Here is a 20377-nt window from a genome sequence, read left to right on the forward strand (position 1 = left end):
ATCCTATATAAAAGAAAATGTTTATCGCAATAAACTAAAATTTAACTTGCGAAGTCTTTAAAAAAAAACTATATAAACATTAGAAGTGGCAGTTTACAGTGATAAATTCTATCATTAATCCAATGTTTATGAAAGTTGGTATATGAAACATATAAAATTCTTTTGAAAGGAAGATACATTGCTTATATATTTGTTGATGCAGCATGATTATAATAGTTGCCACTGTAAGTGGGGTGCACGAGAGAAGAGAATCCAATCCCCCCAACACTAAGTCTCCCCATGGTTTCAGACTTTCACTTCGCTCTCTTTATCACCCTTTGAAAGCGACTTTCGGGATCAAAGGAGTTCCAAATTAGGTCAAGAATATCCTGATAAGATGAAAAAGAACCCTACACCACTCTATTTGTGCATGATTGTATTGTGGATTTAATCTCTTCCTTATCCAATGTCGTTTCAACAATCACCTGCCAAAAATACAAGATTTGTCATCCATGTCTGCCTTGTTTACTGCATTTCAGACATGATAATAAGGTTGCATATAGGTTGTCTTAAGATAATAGACATCTAATGGAATGGGAGGAAAAATTTCACAGAAGATCCTCAAAAGCCTTTTTACATTCATATTTCCCTTTTGGAAATTTTCTTTTTTTTTTCCTTATCCCAGTGTAAGTGTAAGTGCGTCGTAAAAAATGAGGGTTGAGCGTGTGACAGAACTGTAATATCAACCTTACCTCCTGTACTTTGTTTCCAGATCGAGCAAGTAACTTGTATTGATTCTCAAACATGGATGCCATATAAACCTGCACCAGAAGATAGATCGGAAAGCAGATAATTCTCGAATCAAATCCGAATAAAGAAAGAAACTGACCAATTTCTTAAATACTTGTAAGAAAAGTTTCAAGTAAATAGTTTCATTTCCATAACCTAACCAATTGAGGATTATATTATGAAGTGCATACGCCTAGAATTGAAATATAGCAAAACTTTTGGCACCTAAAAGATGGCACAGTCATGTATGAGATTTTTTCTAACAGTTCTATTCAATTTTCACCAACTTTAGCCTAGTGCATGTAGTTGACATGTTGAAGCTATCATACCTGGAATGTTGGTGCCAAACCAGGGCTCAAGAAAAATCGGCCCTTTGAAACTGACTGAATTCCTTCAATCTGTTCCAATTCTTTGATAAGTGATTCCACATCAGGCCACTGTCAACATTTAACATCAGTGTGAGGATAAACCATGCCAAATGCGAGTACAAAAAGGACAACATAGAAGATAAGAAACATTTGTCACAGGGTCTAAACAAAAACCTCAGTGTCTGCTTGTGCTGCTTGTAATCTTCCATCTAAGTTATCATGATCACCAACCACAGACTCCAAGGCCTCAACCAGTGGATCTGGCTGTCGTGTGAAAAGAGAAAAAAGAGGATCACAACATATTGAAAATCGTGGCCTAAAACAACTGAGAAAATTTTAAAATTCAAGTACCCAGTTGCTTGTTGATTACCGTTATCTCCTTCAATGATAAAAATATACGGTCAAGTGTGAAATCCAATTGGTGGACTTTTGCCTCGACAATCTGAAATCATGAAGATCACTTGAAAGTTATATTCATGGCCTACAAATAAAGAGCTTCATGGAGTTTCAGATAAACAAAGCATCATGGTGAAACACAAGAAAAAGCAAGACATGAAAGATCATAAGGTTTTTAACCCTTCCAGGTCCTGCTTATTTATCATTCATTCCCTAAAAAAATAGGGCTAATATGCCAGTAAACTCAAATACCTGACCAATTTTGAAATGTGACAAAGGATCCAACGTGGCATCCCATGATACTTCCGTCTGGTGAATCAAAGCAGGCACACCTTCAACCTATACAGTACAACTAAATCACAATTTGAGGGGGGGAAAAAAGAATACATTTAATGATTTCTAGTCTAACTGGCATGGATGTTGTGGCTTCATGCTAAGGAAGTGTATGTTCAAAGGAAAAACCAACAGAAAGGAGCAAATAACTGCCACTTCTCTTCTGAAAGAGCATTTAGTATACTAATTGTTAACATATTGTAACAATGCTGAGAAATTGTTTACCTCCACAAATATACCAAAATAAGTTATTTTCTTGATGCAGCATTTTACAACATCCCCAACACGAAGCTTGGCCTGCAACAAAAAATGGCATAAGAGCTTGAAGAGGTTCTTGTTTTGTCAAGTTAAGCACAGTCAAGATTTTAGTTTGCCAACATTTGTTCAAGTTCTCATCTATATGAAAAGACAAAAGATTTAAATATAATTTTCTGGAACTTATTACTGCAGAAAGTGACAACACTCGCAGAAATTTATTACAAGACATAGAAGATGAGCAATATAAGTAAAGTATTTAAGGAAATATTTTAAAACAATATACCTACTCACCATAACATTTCTCTTTTTCTCTATTAACTCTTCCTTTTCTTTTGGCCTCAGAGAAACTATAAGTTTTCTGAACTTTCTGTCAGCCATTAGAACATTTACTTTGACTCTCTGTAAATGTTAAGCATATCAGTATACAAAATGGAAATAAAGACAACAATTTAAAAAATATATATCAATATCTTCGAACCTGACCGACAAATGAGGTCAAGAATTTAAGCTTCTCTTGATCATAAATCCTCAAAAGATCTTCCAATTTCATATCCGGTGAAAATTTTCCCTCAAACTGTTGCTTGTTTTCTGAATCTGAGGTTGAATCTAGAGAAGAGTTCTTGCTCATTACATCAGAACTTCCAATGACTCCTAAGTTCTGCTTATAAGCAGATGGGTCTAAACCCCTCTGTCTCAACCATGATTCGAAAGCTAAGAACTTCCATTTAGCAGCCAGGTTTCGGTAAGGCAGAAATCCAATTAAAGAACCAAAAGATACCTATAATGATGCAATAAAATCACAAGCCACAAACAAAGTGCATGTTTTGCAAATAGACATGATAGAAGGAAGAGTTTCACTTACAGCAAAACCTCTCGTACTAGAGCTTATTAACTCCACTTCTGCCTTTCGTCCGGTCTTAAGCAAATCTTCCACCCTGTTCCAATCACCATCCTACAATTGTACGAGATGTCAGGAATGATCAGACATCTAAAGTGATGCTACAAAAATGTGGAGTAAAAACTTGGGGAGAAAACACTACAGTAAGCTGACCTCCTGAGGTGATACAGAAGGAAGATGACCATAATCTTCAAGATTGGTGGGAACAGGAGCAGTTTCTACTTTACCAGAGTCTGATGTTTCTTTCACAGTTTGATCTAATCTATAAGAAAGGTATTTGTTAATCACAACTTCACCAGCTAAAGAAGAAATGTCCCAACATTAAGAATAAATTTGGCACCTTTTTGGCTTCCCCTGTAGTGCAGCTTCCATAGAGAGACCGATGCCAGATTCCTCAGTAGACACCCTATTACTTCGCTCAGCTGACTGCATTCCTTGAAAAACGCAGAAAAACACAATCTTCAATACTTCACATTAAAGGGTTTCTAATCTCCTAGATAAGGGGTAGTTAAGAATCCACCAAAGTAAAACTTGACACTGAAAAAAAAAAAAAAAGGAACTTCATGAAATAACATGGTGCATTACCAATTAAGGAGCGATCCTCTATCTCTGGTTTCTTGGGGATCGAACCATGCCCCGCTTCTAATGCTTCTTCAACACTACTCTTTCTTGCACTAGCCAGCATGTGAGCTTCTATCTCTGCCTCAAACCTTTCCGCCTCAACTTCTAAATCCTCAAATTGCTCTACTTCTTCACCTATCTTTGTAGTGACACTTAACTGTTCAGGCTTTTTCAATAATGTAAAATCACCAATTCCGTCCTCCACTTCTTTCTCTTTCTCCACCCCAACAATATCATCAGAATCTTGTTTCTCATCAATGCTTGTATCAACGCTCATCGGTTCCGGCTTTCTCAACAAAGTCATATCAGTAAATTGTTCCTTTGCCTTTTCATTCCTCATTCTTAATGACAAATTTGATTTCATCCTAAACCTGGATGGCCTATCTTCTACATCATCTTCATTAACCACAGTTGGTTTTCTCAGTATAACATTTGGAAGCTTACTCTTTCTCGCACTATCCATAGCCTTCTCACCTGATACAGTTGGCCTCTTTATTTCAGATGCAGGTGGCTTAACATCAGTTTCAAACTTGATTCCCTTCTTTGGAACAGGACGAACTAAATTTAAACCATCAGAAGATGTGGAAGTTGATTTCTTTTCAACATCAAAAGGGACCTCTTCTACTTCCACCATTTGACCCTTGTTTTTATAAAATGATTTCTCAATTTCAATATAAGATGCTTCAGGATTTGCTTTTCTACCCATTATCTGAAAAAAACCAAAATGCAATAACATTGAAAAAAGTCATAAAAAAGGAAAATTCAAACAATAAGAAATATGGGTGTTTCAAAAAAGAAAGAAAAAAGTAAATTTTCTCTAAATTAAGCATAAAAACATAAAAATAAAAGAGAAAGAGAAAAAGGGTACTTTCGCAAGGGTGAGTTTGGGGTCTTCCCCAAGCAAGCGACCAAACTTGAGCTCCATTTGGTCCCATTTGTCAAGCTTTGGCTCTTCTTTCTGCGCAAAAACCGTAAAAGAAACCCTTTTCGAGCTTCTTTTCACTCGTACTCTTGACAATGATACAGAAGGGAACAACGAAAACTTGTAGACAGAGAAGGAAGCACCGACGGCGGTGGTTGCGGCGGCGCAAGATAAAGAGTCCATTTGTAGGGCCAAAGTGAAAGCAAGCTCATCAAACGGCGTCGTCTAGCATTGCCAAAATTGTTGAACCTTGAAGCCTGGAATTGAAATTTGAGGCTTGGTGGAAGGGATAATTTTTAAAAAAAAAAGCACTTTGAACTATGCGATGAAGCAAGCAGAAGATATGATATGAGCAACATTATCTATCGCTAAGGTAATAATGCCCACATGGCAGTTCAATTTGACATCCCCTAGTATTTCGCCACGTGTGATCAACTCTGCTGGAGGTTCGTAAGAGAAATGGCACTAACATGTGGCATGTTTAGAGGCCATGTAAATTTTTAGAATGAAATTCCATTTAATTTTGAGGCCTGAACTCAATGGAGCAAGAGCAACCCAACCCAGATTCAGGGGATGCCATGGATGCTAACAAATAAGCCTGAAAGACTTTTTAGCAGGGTCTCAAATTCAATTTGGGATCTGCTTCCATAATTTTTTATTTTTTATTTTACATAAAAAGTATAATTAGATGTTATCAATAGATCAAAACAAAACGAATGTTAACTGAAGGTTTAAATATAAGTTTTTTAGTTGGTTGAATCGACAACGTGAATTCAAGCGTTTTTATTCTTTTATTCAAAATTTGGAAAGAAAATTATAAATAATTTTAAATGTTGTATGATTTTTTTTTCTTAAAATTTTATAGACAATAAATGTACCAAAAGTAATTAATATCAATCATAAAATATTAATAAATTTCATTTAAACATATTTTTATCATTTGTAATATATATATATATATATATATATAGTAATTTTCTATCCTCAATTTATATCTAATAAGCATATAATCATTTATTACAATTAAATTAACAACTTTTTTTATAAAAAATATCATTTTTTATTAAAGCAAATAACAAATGATTGTGTTAGACATAGATTGTTTTAAATCAAATAATGGTTATGGTCTCTCTATTATAATTAAATTTAGAGTTTAGTATTTATTCTTTAATTTGATATAATTTAGTTTCTCGCATGATGTCATTAATTATTCGATAAAAATTTGAGTTCAATTTTTTTTAAAAAATATCCATTCTAACTTTATGCGTGCACACACATACCGTGTTAAAAAATATTTTAAGAGAAATTCATGTTATCATTTTAACCGATATAGGTAAAGATTCTAACTATTTGGACTAACTAATGTCATTGCAAAAATAGATAACTAAATTATGTCAAATTAAAATATAATTACTAAATCTCAAATGTAAACATAGCAGAGTGATCAAAATTGCAATCTTACCATCATATTATAATGACTAAAAAACAAGTTGAGCCATTAGTTAGTATTATCATCCTTAATATTTTGGTAGCCCATGTGAATTTAAAAAAATACTTATATGTTAAATTAATTTTATTAAAATAATATTTAAAAAAATCAACTCAACTTTTAATTAAAATAAATAAAGATGTTAATTATTTGAATTAACTAAAATTTGAGAATCAAATTATGTCAAATTAAAATATAAAATTAAATATCAAATGTTATTATAATAAAATGATTTAAATATCAAAACTGATATTTTACTTATAATGGCAAAAATAAAATCATTTAAGCTCAGTTGAGTTTTTTAAAATATTTTTGTTTTTATTTTTATTTAAAAATATTTATATCTTTTAAAATAAAAAAAGGCAAATAAAATAAATATATGTCAAATATGAAAACAAGTTCTGTGCTTATATTACTAAATATGAGAAATAAAATAAAAAGTTTAAATGGATTTGAATAAGGATAATAGATTTTATATGTTTTTAAAAGAATGATTTTTTGTATTTATATAAGTTTCATCTACAAATAGTGTTTAACAAAAACAAGGAAAATAATTTTATATTTTAATTTTCATATAAAAACATTTTAAAATTTTGAAGCAAAAGTTTTATTTAGTGTTTTTCTTTTAGAAAACCAAAAACAAAAAAGGTGTTACAAAAGATTTGAGACAAACATTTCAAGCAATGGAAAACTATAGGAATCTGATTTCAAAAGCAAAGCAATGGTGAAAGTCTGAACACAAACCCCCTGCCCTTAGTCCCATTACAGTTTTTCCAATGATGAAAGGACAACAAATAATCAAATTTGATTCCCTTTTCCCGTCTCATTTCCAATGACAAATGACATAATAAATTTGGACCAACACCTTGAATTTGCTTGCAAGGTGGAGAACTGGGGAGACCCTTGGAGCCATAGGAAGAACTTCAATAGAACAAGGTCAAGCACCGCAATTCGGATAAATCCCCTCAACGTTCAGTGAGCATTCCACTATTAGGTTTCTGCACCAGCTTCTTCAGATTTTTCTTCTGTTTCTTCTGCTTCTGCTTCTGTTTCTGCTTCTGCTTCTGCTTCTGGTTTCGCATCATCTTCCGATTCGACTGCATCTTCGGGCTTTTGCTCCGGTGAAGATCCTGCCAAGTTTTTCTTCATGCAGGCTTGCTTGGCAAGGTGACTGTAGCATCCCTTCTCCATGAACAGCTGAGCAAAGTGATGTTTGCAGTAAAGGATACCATCCATTGCAGCATATGTTGATGGTGTAAGCAAGCAACCCCCTGGTGAACACCTGAAGCAGGATTTGTGGTAGTTTTCTCCCTCCACTGTCACCTGTTATTGTTTTAACACAAATATTCTTCACTTGTTTTCATCTTCAATACACAATCTATAATATTGTAGTTATCATCCTTGTACATGAAAATTTTGTTCAAGGTGGCAGATCAAGAATCTAAAAGCAAACCTTCTCTAAGGGGTACGCGGTTTTGTTACAGACTCCGCATTTATCTTGTGTGCCTGAGAAGAAGGCTGCAAGTCTGTTCGGAGTCTTTGTCTGCAAGTAAAATAAAATGAACATCAGTCTTGACATGGCAAATGACAAAAGTTTTTTAGGCAATGGTGGGAGACAATTCGAATACCTGCCCATTTGGCCTGTCGGATTTTTTGGCTGAAAAAACAAACAAACAAGAATAATAAATGTTAGTCAAGATCAAGAGAGAAATAGTTTATAAGGAAAAGGAGCTATCTCACATTGGAAATTCTTGGTATAAGTGCCAGTTTCTTTGAAGAGCTGTTCAAAGTGAGGCTTGCAATAGAGCACTCCTTCCATTGAACAATAGTTGCTCATCTGTAAGAACAAAAAGTTCATCACTGTCATATTCAGCAATCCTATGACAATGTAAAAACTACTACAAAACATACCACGAGTAAGCCATTGCAATGGGTGCATTTGAAGCAGGTCTTATGATAAGGAATCCCATCAGCAGTTAATAAATCAATGAAATGAACAGTCTTATCACAAATCGTGCATTTATCTGTCGTCCCACTAAATGCCATTTTCCTTTTAGAAAAGAAAGGATGAGAAGATTCAAGGGAAGACAAACACCGAGTTCCAGTCGTTATCTCAGAAGAAAGGTGAGATAGGGAAGGAACTCAGAAAGAATTGTCTACTGTTTTCCTCCTTAAAAATGGTGGAGGATATAATAATATATATGACCCAACGCTTATTAAGGGTACGCAATCAATGGTCCTTCCCTAACTCCTTTGGCAATATATAGACTTCTATTGCTCTAAGAATAGGCCCACGTTTCATGTTGAGTGACAGAGATGCAACCATTTCCTGACCAAGTTTTTCATTGATGGATCCAGATATTAATTTTAAGTTCACAACGTTATCTAACATAATCCACTCCTTTGTACGTGCCAGCATGATATAATATATGTATATGTATACATGACTTGTCACGTTTGCTGATATTGATTCAGTTGCAATTGTGACAAGTAATTGGTGAGGAACATCAAACAGAACTAATATAAATAAATTGGTTAGACAATTCAGTTTTTATTTATATTTGTGAGTTTATTTAGAACGTTAGTCCAATTCAACCAATTCATAATGTTTCGTGGGTTCATCAATTTTTTCCTTACTTCAAGACTAATGTACCAGTTAGTTCTCAATCCAACCTTGAGCTAATTCACTATCTTATAAACTCGTACAAGAGAAAATTTAAGTCGTACAACTCCTCATGTAGCAACTTCATATTCATACTAAAATCTACAACTCCTCATGTAGCAACTTCATATTCATACTAAAATCTACATCACTCTCTACTAAGTTATACCCTTAACTATAAGATCAAGTGACTCATTTAAAAAAAATGTGCTCTCAAATAGTTTCTTACTAAACAAAAATATGAGAGCTCACCCTTGCATGAACTACATAAGTCAAGCCTGTCATATCTAAGAGTTTTCCCACGGATTTTTGAGTTTTTTATTTTTTTTCAATAGATCAACATCAAAGATTGCCAACACGAAATCAAGCATGTTATGGTTATCAAACTAGAGCTATAGCTCAAGTTGGAACTGCCTTTATAACAGGATCATAACTCTAACACTGAAGTGTATGGCGATGTGATATTCAAATAGGAATTAATGTATTTCACAATATATATTTGTATATATACACACATAGATAATGATTAAAAACCAATATTACAATGTCTTTGACAATTACAAACCAACAAGGGGAAAAGTAATAAGAAAACATAGGCAAAGAATCAAACTAAATTCGAGGAAGAAAAATGTGTCCTATATATGAAACATTAGTTGAGGATGTTAACTACCGAAACAGCCAAGAAATTTCTTTGGTGTATATCCAGTTGAACGAAACTTGGCTGCTGTTTCCTCTATCTTAAGAAAATCTTCACCTTTCTTGGCTTCGATCATCGCTCTTCTTTCTTCAGCTTGTTTATGGAGTTGAGCCCCTTTGTTTTTCATTTTCTCTGCATATTCTTCCTTCTTCTTTTCCAGTTTTTCCTATCAAATAACAAAGCCCTTTGGTTAAATAAAAGTACCAACAATCTATAGAACTTGTAATCCAAGCTTGTTTGTGCATTGGGGTTAACAATGTGGGTAATGTTTTTTTTTACCTCAATGCTCTTTAGCTGCGCTTCTACAGCAGATTTCTTGGTATTCTCCCATGATCCAATAGCAGATATCTTCTTATATGCCCTGATTTAGCATCAAGTATGGCATTTTATCAGATGATTTAAGTAACCTTTTGGTTTAGTCCCTTTGCCTACTTTTTTAAACCTGAAAAACAAGGATTTGAACAAAGTTTTAGAGATGGGTATGGCTGGCTCTTACTTGTTGTCTATTTTTGCCTTCTCATTTTCCTCCCATGCTTTAACTAAAGCTAGTCTTTTTTCTGTCTCAACTCGAGCAAGCACGGAATCTGAAAAATAATTGATATGATAAAAGTCAATTATTTTTGCAAATAAATTGAAATTAAATCAACATACATATATACCTCTGTTGTTTGGACTTTTCTCTGTAACTGATGGTGGTGTTTCTGCTGCTGCAACTTCTGCCATTTTCAACCATGTAAAACATGTCAGATAATGTAAAATCATGGGATAGACTTTATGATTCGGAACTAAAAAATGGCTGAAAATTTTTCCCATCCCAAAACAGACTTATTAAGTTCAACAAACAAACATGATGGGTTGTGTTTCTGGAAATAAATCACATAAAAGTAATTACAAGTAATTTGGTAGGACATGCAATCCATAGCATGTTTATGACCAAATTCGTCTAGCAGATGCAGTATCTTGGCACAGAAAGCAGGGGAAACAACAGAGTAACACTTTGATTAAACAAAACTGGTTCCACATCTATCGACCCATTATTTTAACTAGGTTGAGGGCTTAATCCTCTTCTTTTTTTTCTTTTCAACACCGCATGCAATCAATATTATCTTCCAAAATATGTGCAAACAACATCTTCAGAAAAAAAAAACACATACTCTTTTTTTTTTTAATGATTGCCATGACCAAATTAGAAGTTTGTGAGAAATAAGGAAGGGAAAAAATTCATACTTTGAGGAAGAGGGATGATCACACTCTTCTTCTCTGCACCTGCTTCATCTTCGTTCTCCATCTCTTCTTCCTTAACAGGCTGTGGCTGTTGCTGCTGCTGCTGCTGCTGCTGCTGCTGCATGTCCTCCTTGGGTTCAGAGGCTTCCATTTTATTGGCTTCCTCCTCTCCCATCACGTATTCCTTTAACTTAGCCACTGATACAATATCACTTTCCCTCTCAAATTTCTAAGGTAAAATTGTATACAGATTTTAACAAACACCCAAAAAAACAAAAACTAACAGAGAAACAACAGATAAAGCAGAAAGAAAGAGAGAAAGAAGGTGTTTGGAAGTGTCAGGTGGAAACTACAAAGGGTGGTTGTGGTAGGTACAAATAGAAAATTTAAAGAGAAAGGTGCTTAATTTTGCATCTTTTATTTTTTTATTATAAAGTTTATACATAAAATATGTATTATATGAAAGTAGCTTTCTTAAAATAAAGATATGGTTCTCACGACAGTTTAGGAAATAAAAGATATTCTGTATAGCTTTTTATGTCATCACTTGCGGAAACAAGAAGCAAGCAAAATATAAGTGAACAAACCTGGTCAAAACTATATGTATGTTATCCCTATTTCTTTGCTTTCGGAAGTGAATTTTTCAATCTGGATTCTGAAAACAAACATCCTACATAAAATCTATCCCACCTGTTGTTTTCTAATTATTTAATAGCATTTCATTCATGATCTTTTCTCAATTATTTAATAATATTTCAATAATTTTTTCATACAATTAACATATAATTTTAATAATTTTTTTTAATCCTAAACTCTAAACTCAAAACTTCAAACCCTAAACTTAAATCAAAACCCCTTGAAGGGTTTCGGGTCAAGTTCGAGTTTGGATTCAAGTTCGGGATTTGTGCAATGGTGGAGCCAAGAAGGCTGATAGTAGAGGTGTTCATGGGCTGAGTTGGGCCCAACAAAAATTTAAGACATGTTTGTTAGGCCTCGAATCTGCCTAGATAAAAATATTAAAACTCGAGAGTAGCCTTTCCATGTTAATTTTTTATATATTTTTAAAATATATATAATACATCAAAATACTAAAAATATTAAAATAAATATTTCTCAACAAATTAAAAATAAATTAAAAAATATGTATACTTAAGATATATGTAATTTAATAAGCAAATGCCTATAAAATAGTAACAAAATTAACAATATAACAAGAGTTATACAATATCCAAATAATAACAACATAATTGTGAAATGGTAACAAAAAAGTGAAAAAATAATAAGAAAATAGCAAGAAAAAAAAAAGAAAACAGTAAAAAAAAAAAGACAGTTTCTTTTTTGCATATTCGGGTTAGGCTTGAGCAAAAAAAGTCTTACTCAAGGCTTGGCCCGTTTTCTAAATGGGTTTTATTTTTTACTCAAACCTATTTTTTGGGTTTATATTTTCACTCAAACCTTCCCACTTGTGGTCCGGGCCACCCATGGACAGGTCTAGCTGGCAGGGGCCTCGACTCCCTAAAGTGGAACCTTTTATAATTTACAAAATTTTAAATTAGTAATGATAAAATTACACTTTGCCCCCCTAAAATAATAAAAATTTGATTTAATCCTTTAAAAATAATAAATATATAAACTACTAAAATTGTGAAATTACATTTTTACTATCATAAAAATATACAATTTAATTCCACCCTCTCCCCAAAAAATATTCCAGGCTCCGCGATTGGATTCAGCTTCAAAGTCAAAATTCAAAGTTCAAGGTAAAAAAATCACCAAAACTATGAGTTAATGGCATGAAAAAATTACAGAAATATTATTAAATAATTAAAAAATGACCATAAATAATGTGGTGAGAATAATTCATAAAATAATTTTTAATTATTAAACTTTTTATTATTTAATTATAAACCCCGTCCTCCTAATTTAATAGGGCATAATTTTTTTTTCATTTTCGTAAAGTGTAAATATCAAATTTTAATAAATTAAAACAAACGAATTAATTCCTCAAAACTGAAATTTATTATTAAACTTATTAATTAATGGTACGAAATTCTGAAAATGTAAGGATCTTTAAAAGTTGTTATTAGTTCTTATGGTCCTTCACGATCACGATATGTGTAACAAATATACAGCTGCTGAAAATGGACGCTACATTGAATTATATGTTTATATAATTTTATTTATGCCAACTATCCAAACACAGTTTTGGGGACAAGTAGCGTTATTGCCTTAATTTTTCTGTATAAATAACTAGTGTCCACTATTTTACGTTTCTATTAAATAAAATGTCCGCTTTTCCCTACCACTATACTATCATATAATAAATTTAAAAATGAGGTAATTTGGATGTTTAATATAAATTTATTTATTATATAATATATGAGACCAAATTTACAGCTATTTAAATATGATTTATTCGACTTTACAATTTCCAACGCATTATAATTATATAACACAAATTCAATATGAAAATAATCAAAATATGAAATGATACAAAAATCATATAAATAATTATATTTTTAAAATTGATAAAAGATTTTTTTATGTATATATGACTTTGACTATTGACAAAAAGAATTAACACAAAATTACGTGTCACAAAAAAATTTGTAGGTACAATTTTGTAATGTTATTTTCCATATTATAAATATATTGTTACATGTTTAGAAAAATTAATTTTCGTCCAAAAAAAAACTCATTCTCGTTTCTCTTTTAAGAGAAACCTTTTCCAACATTATTGATTAAGACATCAAAAATGTATAATAAAACTTAAAGTCCAGTATTCATTATAAGGTTGTGGGATCCAAATGTGACCGTGCTCCAACACATAGGAGCAAATGTACAACAATGGCTTATGCTGCCTGAATCTCTCTTCTCCCCTTTTGTGGCTTCTGTTAAGTAAATTTCCTCGAACCTTCATCAACAAAATGTTATATGTTTTTTTTAATGAAACATGTTACAAAAGAAATTATTTAGAGATACATCTTAAGTTCTCGTGGGAACATTTCAAAAAGTTGAGTATTATCATTATTATTAATAGATATTTTAGCTCGACTATTTACCTCTTTGTTATGATATCTGGAAACATATTGAATCAACCATTATAACAATTTAGTTAATTGTGAATTAATTCTTTTAACTAAAGTGGAATTCGACACCTTAATAGCACTCTTTGTAAAATTTGTATGGCTGTTTGAAAAAATAAATATTCTGTTAAATCCCTTTTCTATAATATGTCCTATATTTCAACATTTAAAATTGAACAAATGTCCACCAATTGGTAAAACCCAAAATACAACAATTATATCTTTGATAAAGAATCTCCCAATCAAGCTGGTTAAACCCTATTTAAATTATTAATTGATGAACATTTCATGGAGGTAGATTTGCTTCTTTATATAAATCTTTTGACAGCCGACTTGCCAAACTTCTTGTCTGTCTCCATTTGTACAGGTCTCCATGTTTGGTCTAATAGATTAATTGTGGCAAAAAATAATCCAAGTTCGCCTAAAATCTTTTAATTTCATTAAAACGTAGCTTCAAATTTTATGGTGTGATAGAGAGTTTGAACAGTATTACCTGTGAGTTGAAGTTGTGACATTATTATCGATGCCCCTACTTCACTGCAAATTAGAAGTAGATGGACCTTGATATCACTATCAATTGGGGAAATAGTTTTGGCAATAATAATATTATATTACTAATTATTTCCTATTTTCTTTAATTCACTTACCATTGAAATACGTCTCAAAAATTTTCACTCCTTTTTTATTTCCCTTCTCCTTGTTAACTTAAATATTGGAACACCTTTTGTCTTTTTAGACTCTCACAAAACTACTAACCTCTGTTATATATGTAATTATTCGAGTTTAACATGTTTTATATTTATTTTAAAATTAAATACAACTTATAAATGCAGAATTTATATAATTTTTTGATAAATTAATAAGTATAGGTACTGAATATAATTTAGGTTGTTTGATAAAAATAAATATTGATTTTAAAATATTATTTACTTTTTAATTTTAATCTTATTTATATAATATTGTATATTTTTGAGTAATTTTGGATGAAAGATAAATATGTTAATTTTAATTTTTTAATTTTTTAATTTTTAATAAAATAAAATCAACATAATATTTTTAAGTTAAGTGATAAGTAGTTATCTATCCATTTATCTTATTCAACACTTTTTGTTAAAAATTTTATATTAAGTAAAAAAATAAAATGACTACCAAACACATTTAAAATATTAAATGTTGAAAATTTTCACTTTCAATGAAATGAAAATTTTGAAAATTTTCAATGGTTTATCAAACACATCCTTAATAATTACAATAACAAAGCCAAAAAATTTGAGCTAAAATTATATTATAAATTTTAAAAGGTTAGAATATAATTTTATTTTTGTATTAATTTAAATAAATTTACAAAATGATGAAAATGAAGAATATATTAAATTAAAATTTTATAATTTTAATAAAACCAAACACCAAATTTACAACTTCTCACCAAGGTTTCGAACTTATAAAAATTAATTTATAAAAATTAAATATGATTTTAATTAAAATAGTAAAATTGAAATAAAAGAAATCGTCGGATTTAAATTATGTATATATATATTTTAAAATTTATAAAAATAAAAAATATAAATATTTTTAAAATAATATACAATTAAATTTTTTAAATAATTTTATTATAAATTCGATTATATCTGTTTTATTTGATATAATGTTAAGAACTACTTATAGACCCTCTTTAACGATAAATAGAAAAATAATATAGTTCAAATAGACTCAAACTCGTACCTTCCTATAATGATAATAATATTTATATCAATTGAATTAAGATACAATCAACAAAAATATTATTATTACTGTTGTTTTTGGGATAAGTGTAGGACTTTATGGTTTTAGATGATTGTAAATGTTATTATTATCTACTAAAACAGTTGTTATTATTTTATTAATTATCCTAAAGAAATCAAAGAAACCGACCACGGAATGCATCTGACTTATAGATTTGATACAAATGTAGTAGGATCATATCTCACATAACTAAATAATTGTGGTTAAAATAAAATAAATATTAAAAAAACATATTCGTCAAATATAATATTAGTGGAAACAAGAAAAATTAATAGATAAAACAAGCAGGGCCTAGGCACACCGCCATTTCGCACCTTTGTCTCTCATTGGTCAAACCGAATCTCAATCAAACAATTAAATAAAACATAAATTAAGATATATGGGATTAAATCACACGTCCAAAGATTTCAACAGTTGCTTCTTACCGTTAAAACAGAATCGGCAAATGTATTTGAACAACTACGAAAATTCATGAACGTGCATCGTGTGTGAAGAAAACAATGCATTTATATAGTGTACGCGAAAATCAGAAACTTTTCGAGGAAGATAAAAATTAAATTGTAATTTTTATAATAGTAAAAATATAATTTTATTATTTTAATAGTTTATATTTTTATAAATTTTAATAAATTAAATTAAATTTTTATTATTTTTATGGGGTAAAGTATAATTTTATCTTTATTAGTTTAAAATTTTAAAAATTTTAAAGAGTTTAAATTAAAATTTTTCATTTTAGGAGAAGTCGAGACTCCTGCTAACCCCCTAGCTATGTCCTTGGGTGAAAAGGAAAAAAAAATTATGTTATGATGAAATTTAAATTACAATTTTTTGAAAGGTTAAAATATAATTTTTAGCATATTTTTAATAAAGTATAATTTGTGTATTTTAGATTTGTTTAAAAGTTGGGTTTTTAGTCTGAGCTTGAAGGCTAGCTCAATATTTAAGATAGTTTAAGTAAAAATATTGATTTGATATTTGAGTTTGGGCAAAAAAAAAAAATAAATCCATTTAGAACATGAACTACACTTATATTTCAATATTCAAGACTCGAATCTAATTCACTTAAAAAATAATTAAAATCTTCCTCTTTCTTCAAGATAATATATATAAAGGTAAAAACTACTTACTCTTCACATTTAGTGTAAAATACACTTCACACTATGATTGGAGTGTATATGCCCTTAGATTCGCAAGCAAGACCTGTTTGTGCGAGGTTAGAAGAGGAAACGCTGCATCATAATTCACAAGCAAGTGGTAGTGTATATGCCCTAAGATTCTATAAAGGGAAATCGCTCAAACCTTATCAAGTGCTTGACATTCACTTTCTTTTTGTAGGTGATTGTACGTTACGTGTGACTTAGTTACAGTTGATCCAACGAGGCATTTCCGTTCTATGAACTCTGCCTCCGGCTCGAATTTTCTACAGGGTCGAGGGATAAAACCTCAATTCATCCCGAGGGTAATACTGATTCATTAAGGCGTTTGTCAACTTTAAACAGATGACACATTGAAGACTTCTCTGAAAAGTGTCGACCTCCCTCAACAAAGTTAAATTCTATTATTAGTTCCTGCACTATGTGTAAGTTATGAAATTTTAATCTCTATATTTTAATTTGGTCATTTTTAGTCCCTATACTTTTTAAAATTTGAAATTTTAGTCCTTACCAAAAGCTAATTGTTAATTCATTAAGTTTTGTTATTTTTAAAATCATATGCTACAAATATATTATCACATGTATAATATCATGTCACTTTTTATTTCCACACATTGCTTATAAAAAAAGCCAATAAATGGATTAAACATATGACATTTATGTCAAGACTAAAATTCAAATTTCAAAAGTATAGGGACTAAAATGATCAAATTAGAAAACATGAATTAAATTTACAACTTTACACATAATATAGAATTAATAATAAAATTTAACCAAATAAATTTAACTGTTGTTATCATTTGGATTAGGATTAAAATTTTAAAATTCAATAAGTACATGAATTAAATTTAACCAAATTAAAATATAAAGAGTAAATCTATTACTAAATAATGGATTAATAACAAAATTTGAGCATGGAAGCCTGCATTCATGTAAAATAATCACTCCCTGGAGAACCACTTATCTCTTTAAAACAAACAGAAACTGAAACAGGGAAATACAAACAGGGGGGGAGGGGAGTTGAAAAAGTTTGTGACAAAAGCCAATATAGGCTCCATCAAAATTTCAGTTCACTTAATAATTGTCCAAAAGCATGCCATTGTCACTTGCTCTTTCTTTTCAAGCGTTAACTACTGTAAAACATATGGCCTTCAATCACAGGGATTAAGTGAAATGAAATTTTTTTTTCTTATCTTAACTGGTGGTTGAGAGTTTAATCTTTATCTTAGGTGTGGAATAACTTTAAAACTCGTTATCAACGTTTATTCTCTTAATAAACTTACATAAAATAAAAAAAATTAATCATTGAACTCACTCCAATAAATTTATTAAAAAATTAAAATGAAAAAAAAAACATATGTTGGTGGACTGGATTCCCTTCTCCCATAAATATAGTATTCAAAAAAAATCACTGCACTTTGCATTCACCAAAGTTTCTTCAAACCATAATTTTAGGCAATCCATACGATTTCGGGTATATTAGTTATAAAATGATATGTTTATTATTCCAGATGAGTATGTAATAGGAAGAAGAACCGGAAAAAAAAAAAGAAAGCAACCGGCATTGGTGGGAACATGACTCCATATATGGTGGCGGAGGAAATCAAGAAAACGGAAAAAGAGGTAAGAAAGTTATGGCTGCCACCGGCCCGCCGCCATTTCGACAAGACAACAATGAGTTGTTGGTCGCTGATGGGATTAGAGAAACCGTAGTTCGCAGTTGCTTGTCAGCCTAATTTGATGTCCAATTTTGAGGTAAAAGTAAAACGTATGGTTAAGTTGTTTGTAACGTGTTTTAATTAGAATTAATCACCTTTTTTCTTTCTTTCTTTTTCGATGTAATATTTCATAGCAATATTAAATCTTATATTAATAGAATACAAGTGGAGAATCAGTTTTCTTTTCATTGATATGAGTTGGGCCTATTGGTTGAATTTGTAATTTATAGGGATTTGGGTTGAATAAAAGTCAAATGGGCTCAATAGTGATATCACCGCTGAACAAAGTCCAATTTAAATGGATCGACTTTTAAGAGGATTCACCTTTTTAGAAATTTCAAATAGGTGTAGTAATGGAGTCCTAAACACAATCCAGATGTAAATGTACATACTAATAAGTGTATATGTATTAAAAAAAAAAATTTATGATCAAAGAACAAGGTGGAGAGATATGGCTGTTCACACAGTGATGAGGTGTTCAAAGATACTAGATGAAAAGATAGAGAAGTATATAACATGAAGAAAAAAAAGACAACGATTTCCATCAAGGCTAAGGAGGCGTATATAGTTAAGAATTGTCACTCCTTAGCATTACACTTAGCACATGTTCACATTGGTCTCGTCATGGTTGGTCTCTTAAGGAACATGGTAGCGCTTCTAGATAGGTCAAGATGTGATTAAAGTGAAGCTGGTGAGACCCCACATGGGCTTTATGTATACTTTATATAAAAGAGTTACTCAACACCTGTCCATAACGAGATAAATCGTAAATGTACATAAAAGAGTTACTCAACACCTGTCCATAACGAGATAAATCGTAAATGTACCATGTGTTCAACAATGCATATATCTTCAAAGATCACAATAATTATTAAGTATTTATCAAAATTATCCAGCTTATTTTTTTTAAAATAAAAATAATTCTTATTTTGAGAATATATATACATAAAATGTATGAAACGAAATTAAATGAGGATACAAATGGATCAAAACAAGCCCTATGGAATTATTGTATTAAAAAGATGTATGGGACCGGTTAAGCTCTAGAGAAATATCGACCACCTTCACGTGAGTGACCACCCTTCTACAACTATGGTCTCTCATGTGTGCACTTATTAGGCTCATTATGATTTCACCCCTTTTCTAACTTGTTACTCATTTATTATTATTATTTTCTTCATCTTTTTTAGTTTTCGTCTCCAATTTTATCACACTTTCTGCTTTTAATTTCGCTATGCTCTCATATGCTAAAGAAGAAGAAAAAAAAGCAAAAGCGAAAATCTCCTACGAGAAAGAAAAAAAGATAAAGTGTATTCACGTGAATAAAAAGACGAGAAAAAAAAAAAAAACTATGAGAAATATTTTATAGTAAAACTATAGATTGATGGGATTTTAGAAATATGTATCCCACAACTATTAACCCAAGATTTCAATAATGTGTAGTAGACTACTTATTTTAATCTAATTGAGATGTTATTATTTTTTTATTTTTTATTTTATCCCATCACATGAGAAAAGAATTGAAGTAATAGGAGGTTTATGAAATGATTTTATAAATTTATTGATAAAAACTTCTATTTATCGAAGTATTTGTCGTCTAGAATGGCTCTAAACTTTATAGGATGGGAACAGGTTTCTTTGCGCTTGCCAGTAAATACTCGGGTAACCCCTTGCTCAAGTAGTAATCTTTGGAGTTCGATCTAGAAAGTTAAACTACCTCCTAAATTAAAATTCTTTCTCTGGAAGTGTGGTCATAAAGCTCTTCCTACAAATCATTTCTTAGCCCGAAGAGGTTGGGCTATCATCGATCGGTATTCCTTTTACTCTTCGGATCAAGAAAATAACCATCACTTACTCCAAGATTGCCCTTTCACAGTTGCATTATAGGAGTCTATCTGTCACTAGGTCCAATACACCCCTCCACATCTTGACTGTTGGGAAGATTGGCTTTAGGATAACATTTCATCTAAAACGTGGGCTTGATCTCCTCAAATTCCTTGG

At 30.9% G+C, this 20377-nt stretch overlaps 3 protein-coding genes across 3 annotated transcripts; all 3 read right to left on the bottom strand.

The window, feature by feature from the left end:
* Positions 1–56: 56 nt before the first annotated feature.
* On the bottom strand, positions 57–4970 carry LOC108483706 (uncharacterized). The gene is made up of 14 exons (XM_017787260.2): positions 4511–4970; positions 3607–4351; positions 3362–3455; positions 3175–3283; positions 2986–3075; positions 2602–2901; positions 2415–2522; positions 2091–2162; positions 1785–1871; positions 1507–1578; positions 1311–1400; positions 1098–1205; positions 732–800; positions 57–464 (listed from the first exon to the last, which is right to left on the bottom strand). The coding sequence occupies exons 1-14, from the start codon at positions 4745–4747 to the stop codon at positions 390–392; spliced, it is 2256 nt and encodes a 751-aa protein (XP_017642749.1). The 5' UTR covers positions 4748–4970; the 3' UTR covers positions 57–389.
* A 1757-nt stretch (positions 4971–6727) lies between these two features.
* LOC108482395 (LIM domain-containing protein WLIM2b-like) lies at positions 6728–8288 on the bottom strand. Its single transcript, XM_017785520.2, has 5 exons — positions 7965–8288; positions 7794–7890; positions 7682–7710; positions 7507–7596; positions 6728–7376 (listed from the first exon to the last, which is right to left on the bottom strand). The coding sequence occupies exons 1-5, from the start codon at positions 8097–8099 to the stop codon at positions 7044–7046; spliced, it is 684 nt and encodes a 227-aa protein (XP_017641009.1). The 5' UTR covers positions 8100–8288; the 3' UTR covers positions 6728–7043.
* Positions 8289–9174: 886 nt separating this feature from the next.
* LOC108481995 (remorin-like) lies at positions 9175–11057 on the bottom strand. Its single transcript, XM_017785101.2, has 5 exons — positions 10640–11057; positions 10072–10128; positions 9909–9996; positions 9692–9773; positions 9175–9578 (listed from the first exon to the last, which is right to left on the bottom strand). The coding sequence occupies exons 1-5, from the start codon at positions 10809–10811 to the stop codon at positions 9378–9380; spliced, it is 600 nt and encodes a 199-aa protein (XP_017640590.1). The 5' UTR covers positions 10812–11057; the 3' UTR covers positions 9175–9377.
* Positions 11058–20377: the final 9320 nt, after the last annotated feature.

The sequence above is a fragment of the Gossypium arboreum genome, chromosome 12 (genome assembly GCF_025698485.1).
Source record: "Gossypium arboreum isolate Shixiya-1 chromosome 12, ASM2569848v2, whole genome shotgun sequence".
In the NCBI taxonomy this organism is placed as follows: Eukaryota; Viridiplantae; Streptophyta; class Magnoliopsida; order Malvales; family Malvaceae; genus Gossypium; species Gossypium arboreum.

Excerpts from the sequence above, each read along its gene's own strand:
- LOC108483706 (XM_017787260.2), bottom strand. The coding sequence starts at position 4,747 with ATGGACTCTTTATCTTGCGCCGCCGCAACCACCGCCGTCGGTGCTTCC. Across the intron at positions 3,284-3,361 it reads CTACAGGGGAAGCCAAAAAG|ATTAGATCAAACTGTGAAAG; the intron begins GTGCCAAATTTA and ends CCTTTCTTATAG. Across the intron at positions 2,902-2,985 it reads CTAGTACGAGAGGTTTTGCT|GTATCTTTTGGTTCTTTAAT; the intron begins GTAAGTGAAACT and ends GCATCATTATAG.
- LOC108482395 (XM_017785520.2), bottom strand. The coding sequence starts at position 8,099 with ATGGCATTTAGTGGGACGACAGATAAATGCACGATTTGTGATAAGACT. Across the intron at positions 7,891-7,964 it reads ATTGCAATGGCTTACTCGTG|ATGAGCAACTATTGTTCAAT; the intron begins GTATGTTTTGTA and ends TTGTTCTTACAG. Across the intron at positions 7,597-7,681 it reads CCGACAGGCCAAATGGGCAG|ACAAAGACTCCGAACAGACT; the intron begins GTATTCGAATTG and ends TTTTACTTGCAG.
- LOC108481995 (XM_017785101.2), bottom strand. The coding sequence starts at position 10,811 with ATGGGAGAGGAGGAAGCCAATAAAATGGAAGCCTCTGAACCCAAGGAG. Across the intron at positions 10,129-10,639 it reads GATCATCCCTCTTCCTCAAA|AAGTTGCAGCAGCAGAAACA; the intron begins GTATGAATTTTT and ends TGAAAATGGCAG. Across the intron at positions 9,774-9,908 it reads AAGGCAAAAATAGACAACAA|GGCATATAAGAAGATATCTG; the intron begins GTAAGAGCCAGC and ends ATGCTAAATCAG.